This window comes from Typha latifolia, chromosome 1 (genome assembly GCF_019914945.1).
Source record: "Typha latifolia isolate L0001 chromosome 1, TyphaL0001v2, whole genome shotgun sequence".
Taxonomy (NCBI): Eukaryota; Viridiplantae; Streptophyta; class Magnoliopsida; order Poales; family Typhaceae; genus Typha; species Typha latifolia.
In genome coordinates, this window is record NC_133086.1 from 7,663,827 (window position 1) to 7,682,648 (window position 18,822).

At 36.5% G+C, this 18,822-nt stretch overlaps 1 protein-coding gene across 2 annotated transcripts; it reads right to left on the reverse strand.

Moving 5' to 3' along the window:
- Positions 1–1,994: 1,994 nt before the first annotated feature.
- On the reverse strand, positions 1,995–17,860 carry LOC140793846 (6-phosphofructo-2-kinase/fructose-2,6-bisphosphatase-like). 2 transcript variants are annotated; one of them, XM_073145594.1, is made up of 23 exons: positions 17,496–17,860; positions 17,346–17,409; positions 16,632–16,927; positions 16,317–16,532; positions 15,005–15,214; positions 14,521–14,613; positions 13,889–13,987; positions 13,732–13,761; positions 10,778–10,831; positions 10,498–10,551; positions 10,347–10,424; positions 9,130–9,221; positions 8,984–9,041; positions 8,806–8,880; positions 8,007–8,054; positions 7,283–7,380; positions 5,343–5,418; positions 4,909–4,971; positions 4,681–4,772; positions 2,707–2,775; positions 2,526–2,589; positions 2,366–2,431; positions 1,995–2,256 (listed from the first exon to the last, which is right to left on the reverse strand). In XM_073145594.1, the coding sequence occupies exons 1-23, from the start codon at positions 17,661–17,663 to the stop codon at positions 2,179–2,181; spliced, it is 2,241 nt and encodes a 746-aa protein (XP_073001695.1). In that variant the 5' UTR covers positions 17,664–17,860; the 3' UTR covers positions 1,995–2,178. The 2 variants fall into 2 exon arrangements, with proteins under 2 accessions (XP_073001695.1, XP_073001703.1); XM_073145602.1 differs by having other exon boundaries at positions 17,346–17,395; positions 17,496–17,761.
- Positions 17,861–18,822: the final 962 nt, after the last annotated feature.

The following is an 18,822-nucleotide window of genomic DNA, read 5'->3' on the forward strand; positions in this document are numbered from 1 at the left end:
ATACATGAGATTTGTGTGGAAAAGGAATCGAAATTATACATAAATTACACTGTTGGAGTAACTTGTACATCAAATCCTAAGAAAAAGTAATAAATAATTAAGTAAATAGTAAATAAATAATAAAAAAAAGGAGTTACTCATATCCTAGGTAACGGCTCTTGCCTCTGAATCTGAGCATATTTTGACTTCGAAATCTCCTCCTTTCCATAGAAAAGTCTACCATGTTATATAATTCACAAATCTCTATTTCCATCTCTCTCTCTCTCTCTCTCTCTCTCTCTCTCTCTCTCTCTCTCTCTCTACCAATGTGTATCACAATCAAGTCGATCAAAATCACACAGAAAGAAAGGAAGAAAGAATCATAAATACAATAAATTGACGAGTAATGTAGTACTCCATGATCGAGTAAACTTCTCTTCCTTACACAACTGATGATGGAAACACTCTACTCTCTGATCTACTTCTACTCAGCATCCTCTTCAGAGAACAACTCAAAGATGATGATGATGATGATGACCCACCTTCCTTTCCGACATCATTCTCACCATTACAACTACTAACTGCTATCTCAACATGGTCACCCACTGCCTCCTCCTCCCTTCTCGTCTCCTCCTCACCAACCTCCTCAGCCGCGCCGCCGAGCACCACCACCACCTCATCCATCTTCTCCTCCACCTTCACCGCCGCCCGACAAATCGGGCACGTCGAATGCGACATCAACCACACGTCGATGCACGCCACGTGGAACGCATGCTTGCACACCGGAAGCACCCTCCCCTTCTCGTCCTCCTCCATCACACTCAGGCAAACCACGCAATCCATCGCAGCCTCATGCTCCTTGCGTTTGTACACAAACGTGGGAAGCGAAGCCAAGTCTTTAACATCTAATCCATCCATGGATACCCTCGTCATCTCGGTGACCGCGACACCGGGGATTGTAGTGGTCGTTATCGGACGTCGTCGGTGGAGAGGCAGAGGCTCCGTTATGAGATTTGCGACGATGGGTCTTCTTCGAAGAAGCCATCGAGCGTAGATGTGGAGCAGCAGCACAAAGGAGACGACTACTGACAAAGAGATCACCGCGGCTAATAAGACTTTGTTGTTGGACGAACAAGAACTGGCTTCCTGGTTATGTAGCTCACCAGAGCTTGACATAGTTAAGCTTATACTTCCACTCACTTCTTAGTGAAGTAGCTAAACATATAAGGCCAAGGAGAGAGAGAGAGAGAGAGAGAGAGAGAGAGAGAGAGAGAGAGAGAGAGAGAGAGAGAGAGAGAGAGAGAGAGAGTAATATATGTACAACACCAATGATCAGCTAGGCTTAGGTAAGAGAGTAGTATATGGCGCATGGAATTAAGGGAAGCATCCCATGTCAAGTCTTGTAGTTTTATGTCCTTTTTCTTTAAAGAACATTCATTCCTACATCAATAATTTTTATTTTTATTTTCTCACTCATAGATCATAAGCACTATGGTGCAATTGACTAATTTCTTCATATTAGATATTCTTTTGCACTCAGGGGGATTCAACCATATGGTCATATTTGATGGTGTCCTCAAGTTGGAAAGTTGAGCAAAACACCTTGACCAAAGTCTAGAAAAACACTAGCACTACCTACAATTAATTAACTTTAGTCCTAGAGGATCCACCACCAATTCTAAGGGTCCCCTTATTTTTGATCTCATGGGAATTTAATTCTTATTGGCTCCTAATAAATAATTAGCCGTTTCTGGTCTTTGCTATTGAGAGGGAGACAGGGGGCCTTCTTATTGCCCGGGTTTCTCGTGGACTTTCTTGGGAAGTGTGGGTCAGAAGTGAGAGTCTCGTGAAGGCGACGGCAGAATCTTTTAATTGCTTTAATTGGACGCAGCCCAAATTAATTTCTGGAAAGTGGACCGATCCCAAAGACTTTGACGAAAGTCCTCGTCTTGTTCCTAATTCCTACTATATATGTATACAATTATAAACACATACTGTATTGATGATCCAAAAAGTGGGGGATGAACTGTTATCAAACAGTTTGTATAATGAGAAATTTAGTAGTATTATACTTTGTCGAGAGACAAAAAGTTTTAAGTAATTGGAGTAATTGGAATAGCATAATGAATTACCAGAATGTCAACTATATCAGCAAAATTTACAAATTGCTGTGTGTCTCCACATCTGTGGAAATGAAGCTCAATCCATGAGCTTGTATCTCTTCTCTTCGACGCCAGTAACGCCCATTTGTATCTCAATTATAGTGTGGAGTGGTACCTAATATAAGCAGAGAATAGCCTAGTTTCAGTTGATCTATAATGCACTGGCATGATATCCCTCTTTAAATGTAATAAGTTTATCAGTTAATGATTCTTAATGAACTTACCTCGATGTGAGGAATTTCTTTCAATGGTCTGTCAGCAAAATATGCGTACAATGCTCGAAGCACGGCCTATAATATAGTTTTGATCAAGATAATGATATCTAATTTTGGCTTCAAATTGTAAAAGTAAACATGCAAATCGCAAAGTAATGGCACAAATTACCTGGTGAGATATGACTACAACTGGTGCACGCTGCCGCTCAAGTTCAATGATTACAGGCTCTAATCTGAACAAAAAGACTCTTATATCAACATCTGATATTTAATACTCATGATCATAATAGTGGGAAAAATATGAAAAATCTGATGTTATCTGGCCAATTTAAGCTGCACTGTTACTTAACCTTTGAATGACATCAAGATAAGATTCTCCACGAGGATAGCGATACCTCAATTTGTCTTTCTTACGCGATCTGCAAGTTAGTAACCGAGGTGCAAGCATTTTCAGTAGAAATGTTCAAATAGTTCAGCCAAAACATGACTATGTGAACCGGTAACCTTGCATGTATTAAAAACCAAAACTAGCATAAAGAAGCACTTGATATATCACAATAACAAACTATAGATTAGCAGTCTTACATAGTGAGTTACCGACATAATTTAACCACTAAGAAAATTAAATGCTAATTATAGTGTTCAATTCGAATGAACTAATTGAACATTTGATTTATTTTAACTCAGCATACTCAATACATCATGATCATACTCGCTATGGCACTTATTTCTTGTGATTGGGTTATACAAGTTCTTGAGGATGTCTTTGATTCCAATAAGAACTGAAAGTTTTGCATATGATTGCTAGCTATCCCGACACTGAAGGAACAGATTAATAATATCTCAGTAGAACAATATCAGAACACGATAAACTAACGAAAAATAGCAGGTCCACAAGACTGATGGAGAGCTGGAAAGCATGCTTTAATAAATATGAAAGGAAGCACCTGTAGGTAAAAATGACAAACAACACACTTTACTTAAAGTTTCCGTTAGAAAAATCTAAATTGCTTTAAACAAATGTCAATGGGAAACATCACCACAAATGGAAGTTCTTCATAGGGCTTGAACGATGAGGGAGCTACAAAGATATGGTTCTAGCAGATAAGATCTACCAACAGCACGAACTAAAATCAATCAAAAAGATCTGATGCAAGGGCCCCATGTTTTTTTAAGAGGGAATCCTGACTGAAGTTCTATAGATCTCCACTATATGTTTTCTAGTCTACTACATGAGCAACTAGGAGAACACAACTCCAGTGCTTTGTACTTCATCATTGAGAAGCTCCTCTGGAAAGCATCAGAAGTTTCTAGCTAAAGAAGTTAACATATAAAAAGAACACCAGAAGGTTCAGATAGCTGCAAAATTGCATCCACTTGACACCAGTGGTAATAATCTGCTAAATTCCGTAAATTCAGCATTCTTCCAGCAGAATCCATAACTAATAGAAAGACTTATGATGCAGATGATGCAGATGATAATGTTAATTACTTCCAGAAAAAAGACTGCATGGCACATCATATTATAAGGACCCATTTAGTTGGGCAAGGAAAATCATGATAAAGCCTTACAACTGGTCTGCATTAATGAGGATGAGATATTACTAAGGCTTATTATGAGGTACATTAAGGAGGTGTAATTGTTACTCAGAATAAGTAATATTTTGGTACCAAATACCGATGTATTGCCATTATTTTGAGAAGAGAAACAAGATGGGAGGCTTTTACAATTTTGAGTTTATCACACATTTCATCTTCCCTCTTATCTCGCACCCCATAAGTGGGATAAGAAAACCATGATAAAGCATCCCTATCATGGAAGTTTGACCAAAGTTAACTCATCTTTTTAAGTCTCATCCCTCATGAGAAAACATGACAAGGAGGGGTTTAACCATGGATAATCCTACCATGCAATAAGATTCATCCTAATGTATCTGACAATGTGGTTTCAAAGAACTCACACTATAAAAACAAATGGATTGTTTGTTAAAATAAGCAACATGATTGAACTCATATTTGGCATATCCAAAAAGGTCTCAAGAAATAAATGAAGATTAAGGAAGAAATTTAGAGTGCATAAGGTTTAACATCAGTCCATTGCATGTCAACTAATTACTAATGTATCTAATAATTCAAGATGGTTTTTGAGTATACAGTACAACTAAGATCAGTAAGAAATGCATGAAAGAACTAGCTCATCAAGCATGACGTTTGTACATCACTACTCGCATTGTTGTACAGCATAAATAGAAAATGCAGCAATTATATTGCTTCACAGGGATACAGGACATCAATGAGAAATTGAGAATGTATTCAGTGCATACTCATATTCCTCGGGTTTGTTTCTCTTTATCTCTTCATATGACATTCCATCACAGACTCCAGCATTTATCTCATCAAGGGCACGCCATTGTATCTAGAAACAAGCAGTAAAAGAACATCAATGCAATACCAACTAAATCAAAAGGAAATAGGTATATCTTTTGGTCAAAAAAGAAAAAAAGAAAAAAAAAGAGATAAGGAAATTAGGTTTGTAAGAGAATTTAATAAACCTTTGGGAATCCAACAATTGGACCTGCAGTCAAAATCGTTCTCTGGAGAGTGCTGGTCCATATCTAAAAGTTAGAGGAGCAAAATAATAAACATTAAGACTTCATAAAAATCAAAGATTTCTTAAGTATAACATTTAGTGGCTGAAAAATTGAGAGTCCATAGCAAAGTGGAATTTTATAATTGATAAATTGCATGTCATCTACATTGGTTCATCTTTCACTATGGCATGTGGAACATGACCAGAAAAACTATATGCTTCATAATTGCAATTACATACTTTATCTCTCTCTCTCTCTCTCTCTCTCTCCACAAAAACAAATTTAGTTTGAAGATTCTCAATAAGGAATTTAATCATGGAATAAAATCTTAATGTTCAGACTCGAGAATATATTCATCTAACATAACATGTGAAAGATTCACAGGAGATAATTACAGAGGCAGTCCTCTCAATTTTCAGTCGCTTCTCTACAAAGTTGGCAAGTTTCTTTGCATAAAGCTCCCCTGCTTCACTGTAAAAATTACATCCACCACCAATATCATTATCCATTACAATCGAAAAAGATTTCAGAAATTAACATTTGAGGGTTAGCCGCGATATGTACTGTATGAAATGCTCTACTTCTTAATGGCTTATGCATATGAAGGCATCAAGAAAAACAAAAATAAGTAAGATACAAGTCTCCCCTCGTGAGCTAAGTCATTGATTCAAAGACCTATATCTCCATTATCTTTGACGGAAGCTTTATAATTTATAGGTGCTAAGCAGGTTCTTATGCAATCATATTCAACACTTCTGACACATTTGAAGATTTATTTTATGGAACATTTCTATCTGAAAAAGATTATAAAATTGACCAGTAACCTAAAAGTAAAGAAAAAGTATAGTACATCCTAATCATTGCATTACAACTTTGAGTTAAAAGCATCTTTTAGAAGGAGGAATGAAGTCATTTGTGAGAGAGAAACAATCCTTACCTACTTCAAGATGAGATGTTAGCCGTTCTAATTGTGATCAAGTACCTAATTATGTACACTTCTTCCGTCACATGATTTGGTCTGATTCACTCACCTTGAACATGTACATGTCTATTGACATGAATTACCTCTTATATACACATGTAGTTTGAGCATGAAGACTAAGAACTCAGTTATTCTGGTATGCTTACAATGCGGGCATCACAAACTAATAAGATCATTACTAGCTCATAACATTCAATTGTAAAACCAAGGTTTCTAGTATCGGGATCGAGATCAATTTTGGTTGTCCAGAAAAAAGATACGTATCGGCCGTATCGGCAGTATCGGCCGCTCGTATCAGATCATGCTATTTTTTAATTACTTAGAATTCTAAATATTATTTAAAAATGCAAACAAATTTTTAAAAATTTAGAAAAAATGAGAGGAAAATAAGAAAATAAAAATTACTCACATATGAAGCCTAAAAACTTAAAAAAATGTATTAACTTACTTAAAGTTTAAAATTTTAATGAATATCGAGCTCTCTCTCCCCTTCCCCCACTCTCAGAATTCAAAACTTACTAAAAAATTACTCGCATAGACAAGGTTCTAATTTGTTCTTTACTTTTTTTTCCCCCTTCTCTCTCTCTCTCAAGCTCTCAGCAACTGGTGCTGCTGCTTCACTGCAGCAGCAACAGTAGAGGTTGTTGGATCTACTCAGTGCAGGAAGAGAAAGAGAGAGGAAATGAGAGAAATTAAAAACTGAAAAAAAATAATAATAAAAAAACTCATCCGAGGTCGTCGGATCTTTGTCGGAGAATGTCGCTGGAGGTTGAGGTCACCGGAGATCTACTCAATTGCCAGTGGAAAAAGTGAGAAAGAAAAAAAAGAGAGAGAAAGAAAGAAAAGAGAGAGAAAGAGAGGCAGATAGAGGGGTGGGATCTGATCCCACTAGTTTTGGGCGAGATCTGCCGATACGGCCAATCTTAAAAAAAACGGATCGGGATTAGGATCAACTAGGGCCGATCCCGATCCATTTTGGCCGATCTCACTCGGGATCAGTCGAAACTGGAAAATGTGTAAAACATAGTAATTCAATATTGTAATAGCAGAATTGTTCCTTATGTTGTAGTTAATTCAAGCCTTAGCAAGAACTATAGAAGGAAGATTTCCTTCTCTAACTCCACACATGCAGAATATGGCTCTCCAATGAGAGTGTAGTTTCCTTCTTTTTCTCAATGTATCCCAATGTAGGTATCACAATATATGCAGAATCACAAATGAAAAAAAAGGCTCCAGGAGGATCATATATAAGCTGCCATATAAGTTTGATGCATACAAATGTATCATTAATTTATGGTCATTGCTTCTGCTAACTAAACCAGATAAGTACTGCAAAATCAAGATAGAGAACACCTCAAAGCCGTGTCACCACCAATTCTTCCTCTAACGTTATCTAGACTCTCACCATGTCTAGTAAGCAGAATAGGACGAGGTGTCAAATGAGCATTCACCTGCAATGGCATCTTGAGACATTAGTATGTCGTGTCTAGATAGTGGCATAAGCATTCAATAAAGAAATGATAAGTGTTAACAGACCTTCAGGTACAACAGTACTAATTTTCATTAAGAAACAGTAACTTCCTATTATATCAAGCAAAAATGGTGTCAGAGAAACAACAGGACAGGCAAGATAGAATTATAGATTTGACACTAGGATGTATTATTTACTGACTATAATATAGAAAGCATTATTTTGTTTTCTCCTATCAGTCTAACAGGATTACAAGATACAGAATCAGAAATATGTAGGTGCACCCCATATCAAGAAACCAGTACGCACTAATGAATAATTGAATACTAAGAAGTATTCACTGCATTTGAGATGGACTATATATGCACCAACACAGCCATCTACCTGCTGCAAAGGAGCTATGTGACACCTTAATTGCCCACATGCCAAGGCAGCTTTTTTACAACATAAGTTATAATTCTATTATTCAATGACTAAGCAATCACAGTTCTCTTCCTACTAAATATACTGTATGATTGGAAAGAAATATATTCCATTTTCCACAATAATGTGCATGTTCCTTTTCCCTATAAGAAAAATCAGAACTTAAGAGTCTTTAGACCATACCAAGAAAAATACAATCCGCCCAGGAAGATAACCACTGATATTGTTGACCTGAATGACAAACGAAAGTCAAGAATCTAAAGGAGAACAAATAAAAGGAAATAAAGATTGAATACTCTATTGACAATTTAAAATACAGGAAGAGTAGGAAATATATCTAATAAAATGTTTGAAGCATCAGCTCTCTCACAGAATCTTCTTGTACATGAACTAAAGTTTGATTTTGGTTGGGGCTAGGACGGACATAAGCTTATATTTATATATAAAAAAGGCAGCTTTGAGAATAAAAAAAAACAAAAAAAACAAAAAACTCGCGGACAAAATCTTCTGATTTGTAATCCATGGTAGAAATATTGATCTATTAGGTACCATGAGTTTATTGAGGATTACCACTTCTCGGTCTTAAATGTGGAATAACTGATAGAATGTGCTTATACATATTATAGAAGAGAGTGTAAAAGAAAGTTATGTGGATGAGCAACAGTTGGTAAATAAAAGAGATCTTTAGCAATGTAAAAGAAGTATAGTAATTTACAACAGAATATGTATCTATAGAATACGCAGATGCAGTTTGACTTGCTTGATGTCTGAATTGGAAATTACTTTCCCAACAATTGGTCTAGGGATCTCATTCTAGCATCTGTCAGATTTTAGTGGATGTTGATGCAAATAGACAGCCTTAATGTTGTGAAAGGCAAGAAAAAAGCCTCAACAAAACAGTGACTGAACAAAGTCTAACTATGTGGAGGAAACATCAATCTCCTGAACATCTAGATAGATGAAAGGGACCACCAAAACTTACTTGTAACTGTCCACCTTGTCCACTGACCATGTCGATCATTTTGACATAAGAACCTTCTTCCACTGGTTCATACACCTGTAGAAGCATATATTTTCAGTTATAGTTTGAAGCAGTGCCTGCAATTCAAGAATTCAACCAACAAGGTGTAGCTACACAGTAAGGTCATTTTACTTAGAACCTTTCCGTAATTTTCTAAGCGTGCTTTGAAATCTCGTAGACCAGCTTCAAAATCTGTCCTGCGACATTAGCATCAGAAACTGCACTCAGTATGGTATTGAAACAAAAAAACAACCTACTGAGATTGCATAATGAACCACATCTCACTCTTCTGCATAATCTGGACTCTGCTGAATTTTTAGACGTATATTTCTTTCAATTATGCGTTCATCATTACATATAGTTTCCAAAAATATGATCTGTAAGGTAAACAAAAGATAGGTTAGAACAAGCAATCTGCAAATTCATGCTATAAAGAATGTGAAAACTGAAGATAAATAAAAACAATGTTTATTATACGACTAATAAGGAAAATCATGATATGCAGCATGTGATACATTTCAATCAAAAAGTGAAAACTCACCACATAATTCATGTACAAAAAGGCAAGGACCATCAAGCAAAATATTGAGGTTATCTTGTCAAAGGCATTATGGTTAAAACTAAGCATATGTCCACAGAGATGTATTCCATATTTAATAGATCAAAGTTATTTTTATTAAAGAAACATTCAGTCAATCATCTGCCTGCCTCTGCTTCAGTAAGTATTATTTCCCTTGACCAAGATATACTCAGGCCTAAATTATTTAATTCAGAGAAGAAAAAGAAGTTATTCATGATTGGAACTTGAGGTAAGAAGCAAGAATAAAAATGCAACATAACATACTTTCCAAATATATATTTGCTCCATTTATAGAATACAACTATATTAATTTCAGCTTCCAGGGAGAAGATGGTTATGAATATTAATATATCCCTAAAATATGACTACCAAGGAAAAAGAATTGTTTGGCATTCTGGTTACAGATATAGATAGAAATGTAAGATGCAACAGTTTAGAAAATAAATATCTATACCACGAATTTGACCAGTTATGTAAAAACATCAGAAGAAGTTTGAACATATTCTAACCATTGACTGCACCTCGTGATCTGAAAAACTCATCCCAAAATGAGAAAAAGTAAAAGTGCTTTCTCTCTTACTTTATATTATAAGATGTGCTTTACAATCTCAAAGCACAATCAAGGGCTAGAAAAGTGTGAACTTATTTCTAAAAGTCCTAATGTAAAATTCCAGTCCAACTCTATTCATAGTATCACGTAAACTCTTAGGACTGAAAGAACAGTCAATGCTAAGGCACATGCACCTCTTGCTAAATGCCAAAAGAGGACTAAATGTGTTGTTCTTGTAATGATTTGCGAGAAGGAGCAGAGACACCAGTTGGCTGAGCTGTATTTATGTGCCCGTCTTGATGTATGATACCAAAATATTCAAAGCAAAAGGGTGGAGAAAGATTAGTCAGATGTTTAGATATTTGAATTTACCTTGCACCTTCCTTCAGCTATTTTCATCAGCATGTTTCTTCGTTTTCTTGTGCTGTTTGTCGCATCAAATATACCAACCTGTGGTCCATCAAAACTATCATTGGTTTGTAATAACTTTCAAGCAGCAAGATTTACAATAGGTAAGACTTACCTGTCCTCCTTCTTGCATCCACGCTAGCATATCTTCCATTGCTAGGGCTGCTACCTGGAAAGAGAGATCTCAAAATTATTTAAACCAACAGACTTTTTATAATAGAGGGAAAATGCATTTGAAAGTTCAAATATGTTCTACAGAAGAAAACCAAACTATCAATAGCTCACCATATAGAATATGCAAACAGAGATCCATTTATATACATAACTGAAGAAGAAGAACTATGAAGCAGATATTACAATCTTTAGATAACATAAGGTAGATAGCTCATCCTAACCTCATTACGTGCCTCCATGCCTTCTGGATTATCAGCACGGAAAAAATCTGCAGACTGTATCAACAAAAACAATTATATTTTACTATTTTAGAGCACTTTATGACACAAGATGTAGAGGTGTCCAAGAAAATTGGTACAGAAGATTTACAAAATATAAATAAAAAATACATACACAATCTGTATAATGAGAATAATCACCAGAATTTTTCTAACAAGAAAAAGTATGTGAGAATAAAAGGAACCAAGCAGGTATGCTATATAATAGGAAAATAGGTACAGAGTTAAAAAGAAGAGACTGATCGTAGAATGTTCTTCACAGATCTCTGTGTATATAGGAGATCAAGCCACAATAAAATAGTACATACAATTTTCATTACTGAGAGCCGAGTCATTCAAATTTCAATGATCCTATACAAGGTGACGATTTGCAAGTTGCAACCCCTCCCAATCTCCTCCTTAACAACCAACAAACATGCTAATGTGTTACCACCCTAAAAGTACTTAATAAATGATTTATTCGACTATGAAGAGAAGTACTAAAGATGGCTAAGGTTGTTATATTCTTTCCTTAAGACATGCTTATGCAGGCATTTTATAGACGTGAGAACACAAATCACTAGACAGTCTTCTGCAAACCTAATAAATTCTTGTTCTCTTACAGTTGCAAGTTCCAGAGTACTAGAGCATTGTAGAACAAACCGTGAGTAGGGCTGCCAAAATAATCAAGCTGGCTCGAGCTCAGCTCATATTCGAAATGAGTCGAGATTGATTAATTAGGTTAAGCTCAAAATTAATTTCAAGACAAGCTTGAGCATAGGCCAGCTCAATCAAGCTCTGCTCGATAAGGCTCAATTTGTTTACATGTTTAATTTAAATTTAGAGATAATTTTCTTTTCACCCTCTGAACTATCACCTATTTCCATAATGACCCCCTCAACTATTTTTTGGTACACATTGACTTCCTGAACTATCAGAAATACCTCATTTAACTCCTTTTGTCAGGGTTCTATTACATATTTCCGTCCATAAGTTGTCATGTGTTGGTTACGTGACAGCTAAATGACCAAAATACCCTTATATGTAGTGACAATTTTAAATAAGCTTTTATGATAACCAAAATAACCTTCCTTCTCCCCTTCTATGCCCAAAATAACCTTCCTTCTCCCCTTCTATGCTGCATCCCACCTCTTTCTCCATTTTTTCCAATCTTGAGGTTGACTTTAGAGAGAACCCTCCGTCGCTTTTCATTCTTCTCCTTCACCAAATCGAGCGATCGACATCAAGATCGAAGAGAAGCGATGGTGTCACTCAAGCTACAGAAGCGGCTCGCCGTGAGCATTCTCACATGCGTCCACGGCAAGGTCTAGCTTGATCCCAATGAGGCCAACGAGACATGGATATCTGAAAGCTTGTGAAGGATGGATTCATCATTAAGAAACCGATGAAAATTCACTCGCGATCTCGTGCAAAGCAAGCTTTGGAGGCCAAGAGAAAAGAGCGTCATTCTGGTTATGGTAAGCATAGAGGCACAAGAGAAGGTGAAAAGTAATATCTTTAAGAACAAGAGAGTGCCAATGGAGAGCATTCACAAATCCAAACCTAAGAAGGTAAGAGAAAAAACAATGGCTGACCAATTTGAAGTTGTGTGCTAAGAGCAAGGAAAAGAAGATTGCTATGAGGGAGGAACTCTCCCTCAACCACTCACCAAAAATTTCCTTCCTTCTGGTATAAAAAGCTAAAAAGCTGCCACCTTTAACCTCTTCTCATCAGATTCTTCAAGACCCAATTTACCTTTTTCCTTGATAATTTTGGGTTTCTTTGCTTTTAGAGATTGGGGTCTCGAAAGGGATGGGCATAGAGAAGGGGATGTTGATCTGCGCCCTTCTCCTTGGTTGTTTTGTTTTTGATGGGATTGTTGCGAAGGATCTAGAGCACAACCACAGAGAGAGAAGAGGAAAGAAAAGAAGAGAGGAAAGGAGGTGCGCAGGTTGGGCTAGGGTGAGATGTGCTCGGAGGAGATGTTGGGTGAGAAGGAGGGGAGAGGAATGAAGGAATTTTTGGGAGAAAGGGGATTAGGAGAGAGGGCAATTAGGGAATTTTAAAAAAATTAAAATATTTAATATTAGTTAAGCCACTTAACTATTCTATCATTATAAGTGGAGGGGCAATTTGGTCAATTCACTGATTCCGTTAACAGCATCAGGGGGTGAGATATTTTGATAGTTTAGTGGGTCAGTGTGTATCAAAAAATAATTAAGAGAGTCATTATGAAAATGGGTAATAGTTCAGAGGGTGAAACGAGAATTATTCCTTAAATTTATTAAGTGTAGCCCATCCAAGATTCAATTCAAGTTTGATTCAAGTCAAGCTTGATTTGAACTTGATTCAGACTTGAATTAGGCTTGAATCTGCCTCTCAAGCAGCTCAAAATAGTCTTGAGCTCAGTGTGACATTGAAATAGGTTAGGTTCAAAACTAATTTCAATCCAAGTTTGGATAGAGCTCGGCTCGGTTACACCCTTAACCATGAGGCTCTTTAGGTTTTCTGATGATAAAACATACCTTACCAAAGTTTGTATTCCTTCACATGCTTGCTTGTGGAAAGAAGGCTTTTGAAAACTTACATTCCACGGTAACAATACATATCCATTGACCTTTCATCCTTGTCACATTCCTAAAGAAACTTAGCTTAACTATTCCAGGCTAATAAGGAAGCGAAGAATAAAATCCACGATAAAAGGATAAATGTAAGAGAGGTAAAGGAAGAGTTGAAGGGGAATATTCATAACTGCTGATCTCAACTCTTTAATGCACATAAAGACAAAATAAGTAACAAAGTGCTAAGATAAGTGATTGCACATCATCATCTTGATATTAGCTAGCTTGATGTGATAAATGCCTCACTGAACTTTAAATAACAAAGAAAAGGTCTACTGGAAGAGGACACTAGCATACCTGATTCATTCCATGCTTGAGGCGGCGATACTGTATACAATTATAAAAAACAAACACCAAATTAGTAAGATCTTTTGTCAGCTACAGCTAAGAAGAAATTTTGTCACTTTCCAAAGATGAATTTTCATATAATTAGTAAAATAAGTTTAATAATCACCTTGCCGACATTGAAATGTTTTGTTTCATGACCTAACCATCGCAGATATCTTGTAAGCTTGGCTGCAGTGAAGGTCTTACCTCGAGCTGGCAAACCCACCTTAAGCACAAGTAAATAAAAGATTGGAAAAAGAATAAATGCATCATATAAGAGAACAAGAAAACATGAGGAAATATATGCTCAAGAAACAAACCAAAAAAAAAAAGAACTAAAACACATAAAATGAATGGTGTTGTCTGGAAACCTAAGAAATAACGTGTACACTAGAGTAATGTCCTTTCCATTGCATTGGAATGGCACTGTATCTGAAAGAGACCTCATTATCATTAAATAGGTTTAGAAGGAATTAATGGAGAAAATATCTTTGCAACTAATAGCTCTGGACTCTTTAGATATATGCTAATTTAGTAATTTGCAGTCTGTAGATAAAGTCAACAACATTGCTTTCGGAGCTCTACAAGCACAGGTTTAAGGGTCTTCTAGATCTTATTCATGCAGCATGAGTTCAATGGATGTAGTAAGAAACATCTGAAGCTGGTTATAGTTCTTATAGCAACATCAAACCTGAAGTAGCACATATCATGAGCAGGAAATTTCCAAACAAGTAGTTCACTTTATTTCAATGACATTACCAGCACAATAGCCAAACATCGATCCTCCTTTGGTCCATGCATCTGATCAGCTATCGCTGCAGCTGCAACAGCTCCTGCTGCTGCTGGCATAGCCTTCAAATATACAAAAATGAAAAGCAAGAGTAATCATTTTAATTAAAAGTAGACATTACTGTGATAGTGCTAATGTGCTATAATACATAAATGCTTGAATTGCATCAGACTGAAATTTGAAATGTTAAAAATGAAGAAGTAAAGCGAAAAAGAAAAAGTATTTATTGGATATTATGGAGATAGGTAATTTTTCGACATTCAAGGTAATTCAAAGTTCAAGAATCACTCATCTAATTAAATTCTCTCATAGTTCAGATAAGGGCAAAGGAATTTGTACCGACCAACAGAATCTCAGGAATCAAAAGATCAAAAGATTAAAAGAAATAAAGATGTTTATAGTAAAATTTTCCACAACAGGGAGGAAAGAAAAATATTGTTCTGGCTTGCAAACCTTTGCTTCAGAAACCAAATTTAGGTCACTTGTTAAGGCATTTGCACTAGCAGATTTAACAAGCCTAGGAGAACCAACACCTCTATCAACAAAGAACCCCCTTTGACCATCTTGTTTCTGCAATGCCGAAAATGTGCCAACCGATTTTGATTCTACCATACCATAAGCTGGAAAAACTTTAAATGGATCAGCGACTGTGACCTCAGTATCCTGCAATATAAGCAATTGATCATGTTATACCTGCCAACTTTTCAATTTTCCTAATATTTTAGCAGACTCAGCATCTTTTCTATTCAGATACGACTTCCAAGTGATGATAGGTTGATATAAGAATATGCACGGGACATGCTGGCATTCAATTGTTAAGAAAGATCATGGTGGATATCTTCCAAAATATAGACTTGATTCCACTTAAACAAGAAACAGGCAATTGAATGTCATCGAAATTATTTTCCTACATTTATATTGGCCAATTGAAAAGTAATCTCAAGTCCCAAACAATCAATAACACAACAACATCCCTTGTTCTGAAGTATGCAGCCATTTAAATGAAGCAACAACTCCAGAGAGCTTTTGGATATATTAGAATCTCAAAATGAGACTTTTGACAGAGTACGTGGAAAATAATTCTATGAAGAGTTTGCATGACTACCATATAATGAGATTGAAGTTTGATCCAAGAGTCGCACAGACTTTTTCAAGAGCACAAGAAATGGAGTACATTTCAGCACTAATTTGAGCTCTCAAAAAGTTGTGCGTACACCACAGGAAATCTCCATAATTTGGATTTTACCTACTAAAGGTCCAAAGACCTCTTTAATATATTTCCCAAATTTTATTAGGTGGTTCAATTTCATATGACGTTAAGATAGTGATTTATTGTTATAAAAAGCAATTCATCTTTAATCCATTAGAGCAAGGAATTGTAAGCTGGGTAACTAATAACAAGAAGCATGTCCCATCAGTAAAAATCCATGTCATTTTGGGAACGATCATTTAATTTCCCAGAGTAACTGGTCCAAATCCCTTGCAAACCATAAATATTAGCAGCCTTCACCTTCTGAAGTGACATACATTCCCAGTTACTTTGGCTATATACCAGGTTTCTTAAAATCCACGGGTGAAAGAAAACAATGCCATCTATCAATCATTATTATTAAGCATATAAAATGTATGTTCCTGCTTTGTAGTTGCAAGCAAACGACAAGTATCCTATAGCTTTAACAACTAGATCATTGAGAACTGGCATACTAGATAGTTCAAAGTCTATACCATGAATCCTCCAAAAGCAAGAGATGTTGTGGTGTAATACCTTCCGATCGTTACCATGGTCAAAAGTAAAAGCATCTCCTCTATAAGGATCTTGCAAACTACTGCTTGTAACATCATGTCTCACGAATGGCCCATTCTGAAATAGAGATCTTGGATTCTCAGTCAGGTTAGCTGCATAAACGACACCACGGTTGGCAGTTGGTGCGGGAACGACATAGTGCTCTAAATCAAGCTCCAAACTAGCAGAAGACCCATTCTGTTGGAAGAGATGAAAGAAGACAGTGAGAACTATGACAGCTAGGTGAAGAAGTTAAAAGGAATAAGCATGAGAAGTGATTGCTGGATCAATCTGCACCTCAATCCCATCATATGCCACATTTATACTAACATCCGGAATCCCGCGCACCCTTGAAGGCTGGAGATTCTCCTGATATGCCCTCCAACTTGCTGCAAGATCAAATGGGGAGACGATATCTGCCTTGATGAACACCCTGTACTCAACCACCTCCTCATCTCCATTTATCTTGAACAGCGCCATCCTTGCATCTCCCTCAAGCGTCCCTCCTGTAAGCAGACGGTGTGGCCCCTCCTCCACCATGCATGGTGAGTTGCTATACTTGGGCTTGAGCAAGAACTTGAACTCCAATGTTTCTGTATCACATCCACGCAAAATAACAAAGACCCAGTTGGCAAAATCCGAACTTAGAACAAGTCAAGTGGAACTAGAGCTCCAATGTTTCACATATAATCCAAGCAAAACAACACAGAACCAGTTGACACAATCAAAACTTTTAAACAACCCAGTTGGAACTTGAACTCCAATGTCTCTGCATAAGCTCCAAGAAAAATAACAAAGACGCAGTTGGGAAAATCCAAAATTTAGAACAATCCTAATGGAATTCAAACTCCAACTTATCAACGTTGAGTCCAAGCAAAATTATAAACATCCAGTAGTTAAAATCTAAAATATATGACAGCCTACGTGGGACTTTAACACCAACTTTCTACATTAAATTCAAGCAAAATAACAAACAACCATTTGGCAAAATCCAAACCCAAGTGTTCATACCGTGATTAGGGGGGACAACGAAGCTAAGCTCCCACATCGACGCCGATTCCCTTTCCATAGAAAGCTACACCATTAGCAGTATACAACGCATTAAAATTCCAAATCAAGAGAAGAGTTAGACCAAGGCATTAGGGGAGAGGAGACAAGTACAGCTTTGGAAGAGTCCCAAGAGCCAATGAGAGGAACGGAACCAAAGACATGGGGGAAAAGATCGTCTCTGATCTTATAGTCCTCCATTTTGAGGGAGACGTGGAGTTGGCCACCGCCTTCTCTTCCGCCATGGGTGCTGTCCGAGTTCTTGGAGGCGCTCGTCCCCATTGCTGCAGAACCCCAAGGCACACGAATCCTCTAAGGCCTCCAATGGCGCCAATAGATAAAGATTGGGATAAGGATACGAGAGAATGGAAGGATCGAATAAATCATGGGAATTTGAGAAAAGTTCGAAGATTTTGGAGGGATAGGAGAGCGATAGGCAGCGAGAGCGACGGGATACGATTATGGCCGAGGAGCGCAACGGATCTTCTGCGTGGCCAATTGCAGGAATTTATTCTGGGGCTTTTTGCGTGTATGCCCCTCGAGAATCCCTTATTTGCATATATAAACCTCCTAAGTTCGATTGATTCCAAACAGGTCTGTAATAAATATTAAATAACACGCTATATTTTGCATTTATAACCCTCTATGCAGCAATAATATGCTGCCAAGTACCCGATTGCAGGGAACTCCTAAAAGTAGGGGATATAGACTATCTGCTACCTGTCGAAGGACAGGTGGTGGAAGTTAAGAAGAACTCCTATAAGAATCAATCTACTTTGGTGACGACGTGTTTATGTCCATCAGCCAATCAGAAATATATATATATATATATATATAATTATCTTTAATGAAATTCTCTTCTTTCCAATTGTAATTGTAGAGATAAAAGAGAGAAGAAAATTGAGATAAAAAGAAGTGGTAAGCAATGGATAAAAATTGATCTCATCTGAGTTCAAGTTCAAGTTCTGTCCTGGAAGAACTGATTAACTTTATTGGGTTTGTTTTACATAATTGCTACTAAATTTTTTTAAAATATCATAATTACAGTTACATTTTTAATATATTATAATTGTTGCTTCACTCAAAAGAAAATCGTACTTTTAAATTTATTATCATTATTGTTAATTTTAAATAGAATATTTTTTAGCATATTATTGTTAAAATTAACTTAATAGATACGAACAAGTAGAATACCCTTCTTTCTAAAAATTTGGAGTGCAAAATATTTATAAACGATTTTTAATATTCCAAGAATAGCTTGTAAGCTAACTTTTTAACTAAATATTTTTCAAAGAGCGCAATGATTTCAATGGTAACTATAATGTTTTGAAGAATGTAATAGTAATTGTGATATTAGTTAGGAAGAACTAAATCTCTTATGATAATTTGATTTACTCTATTATCCCGAGGAGTTAAAATAAAATAAGCTTAAGCTTACACA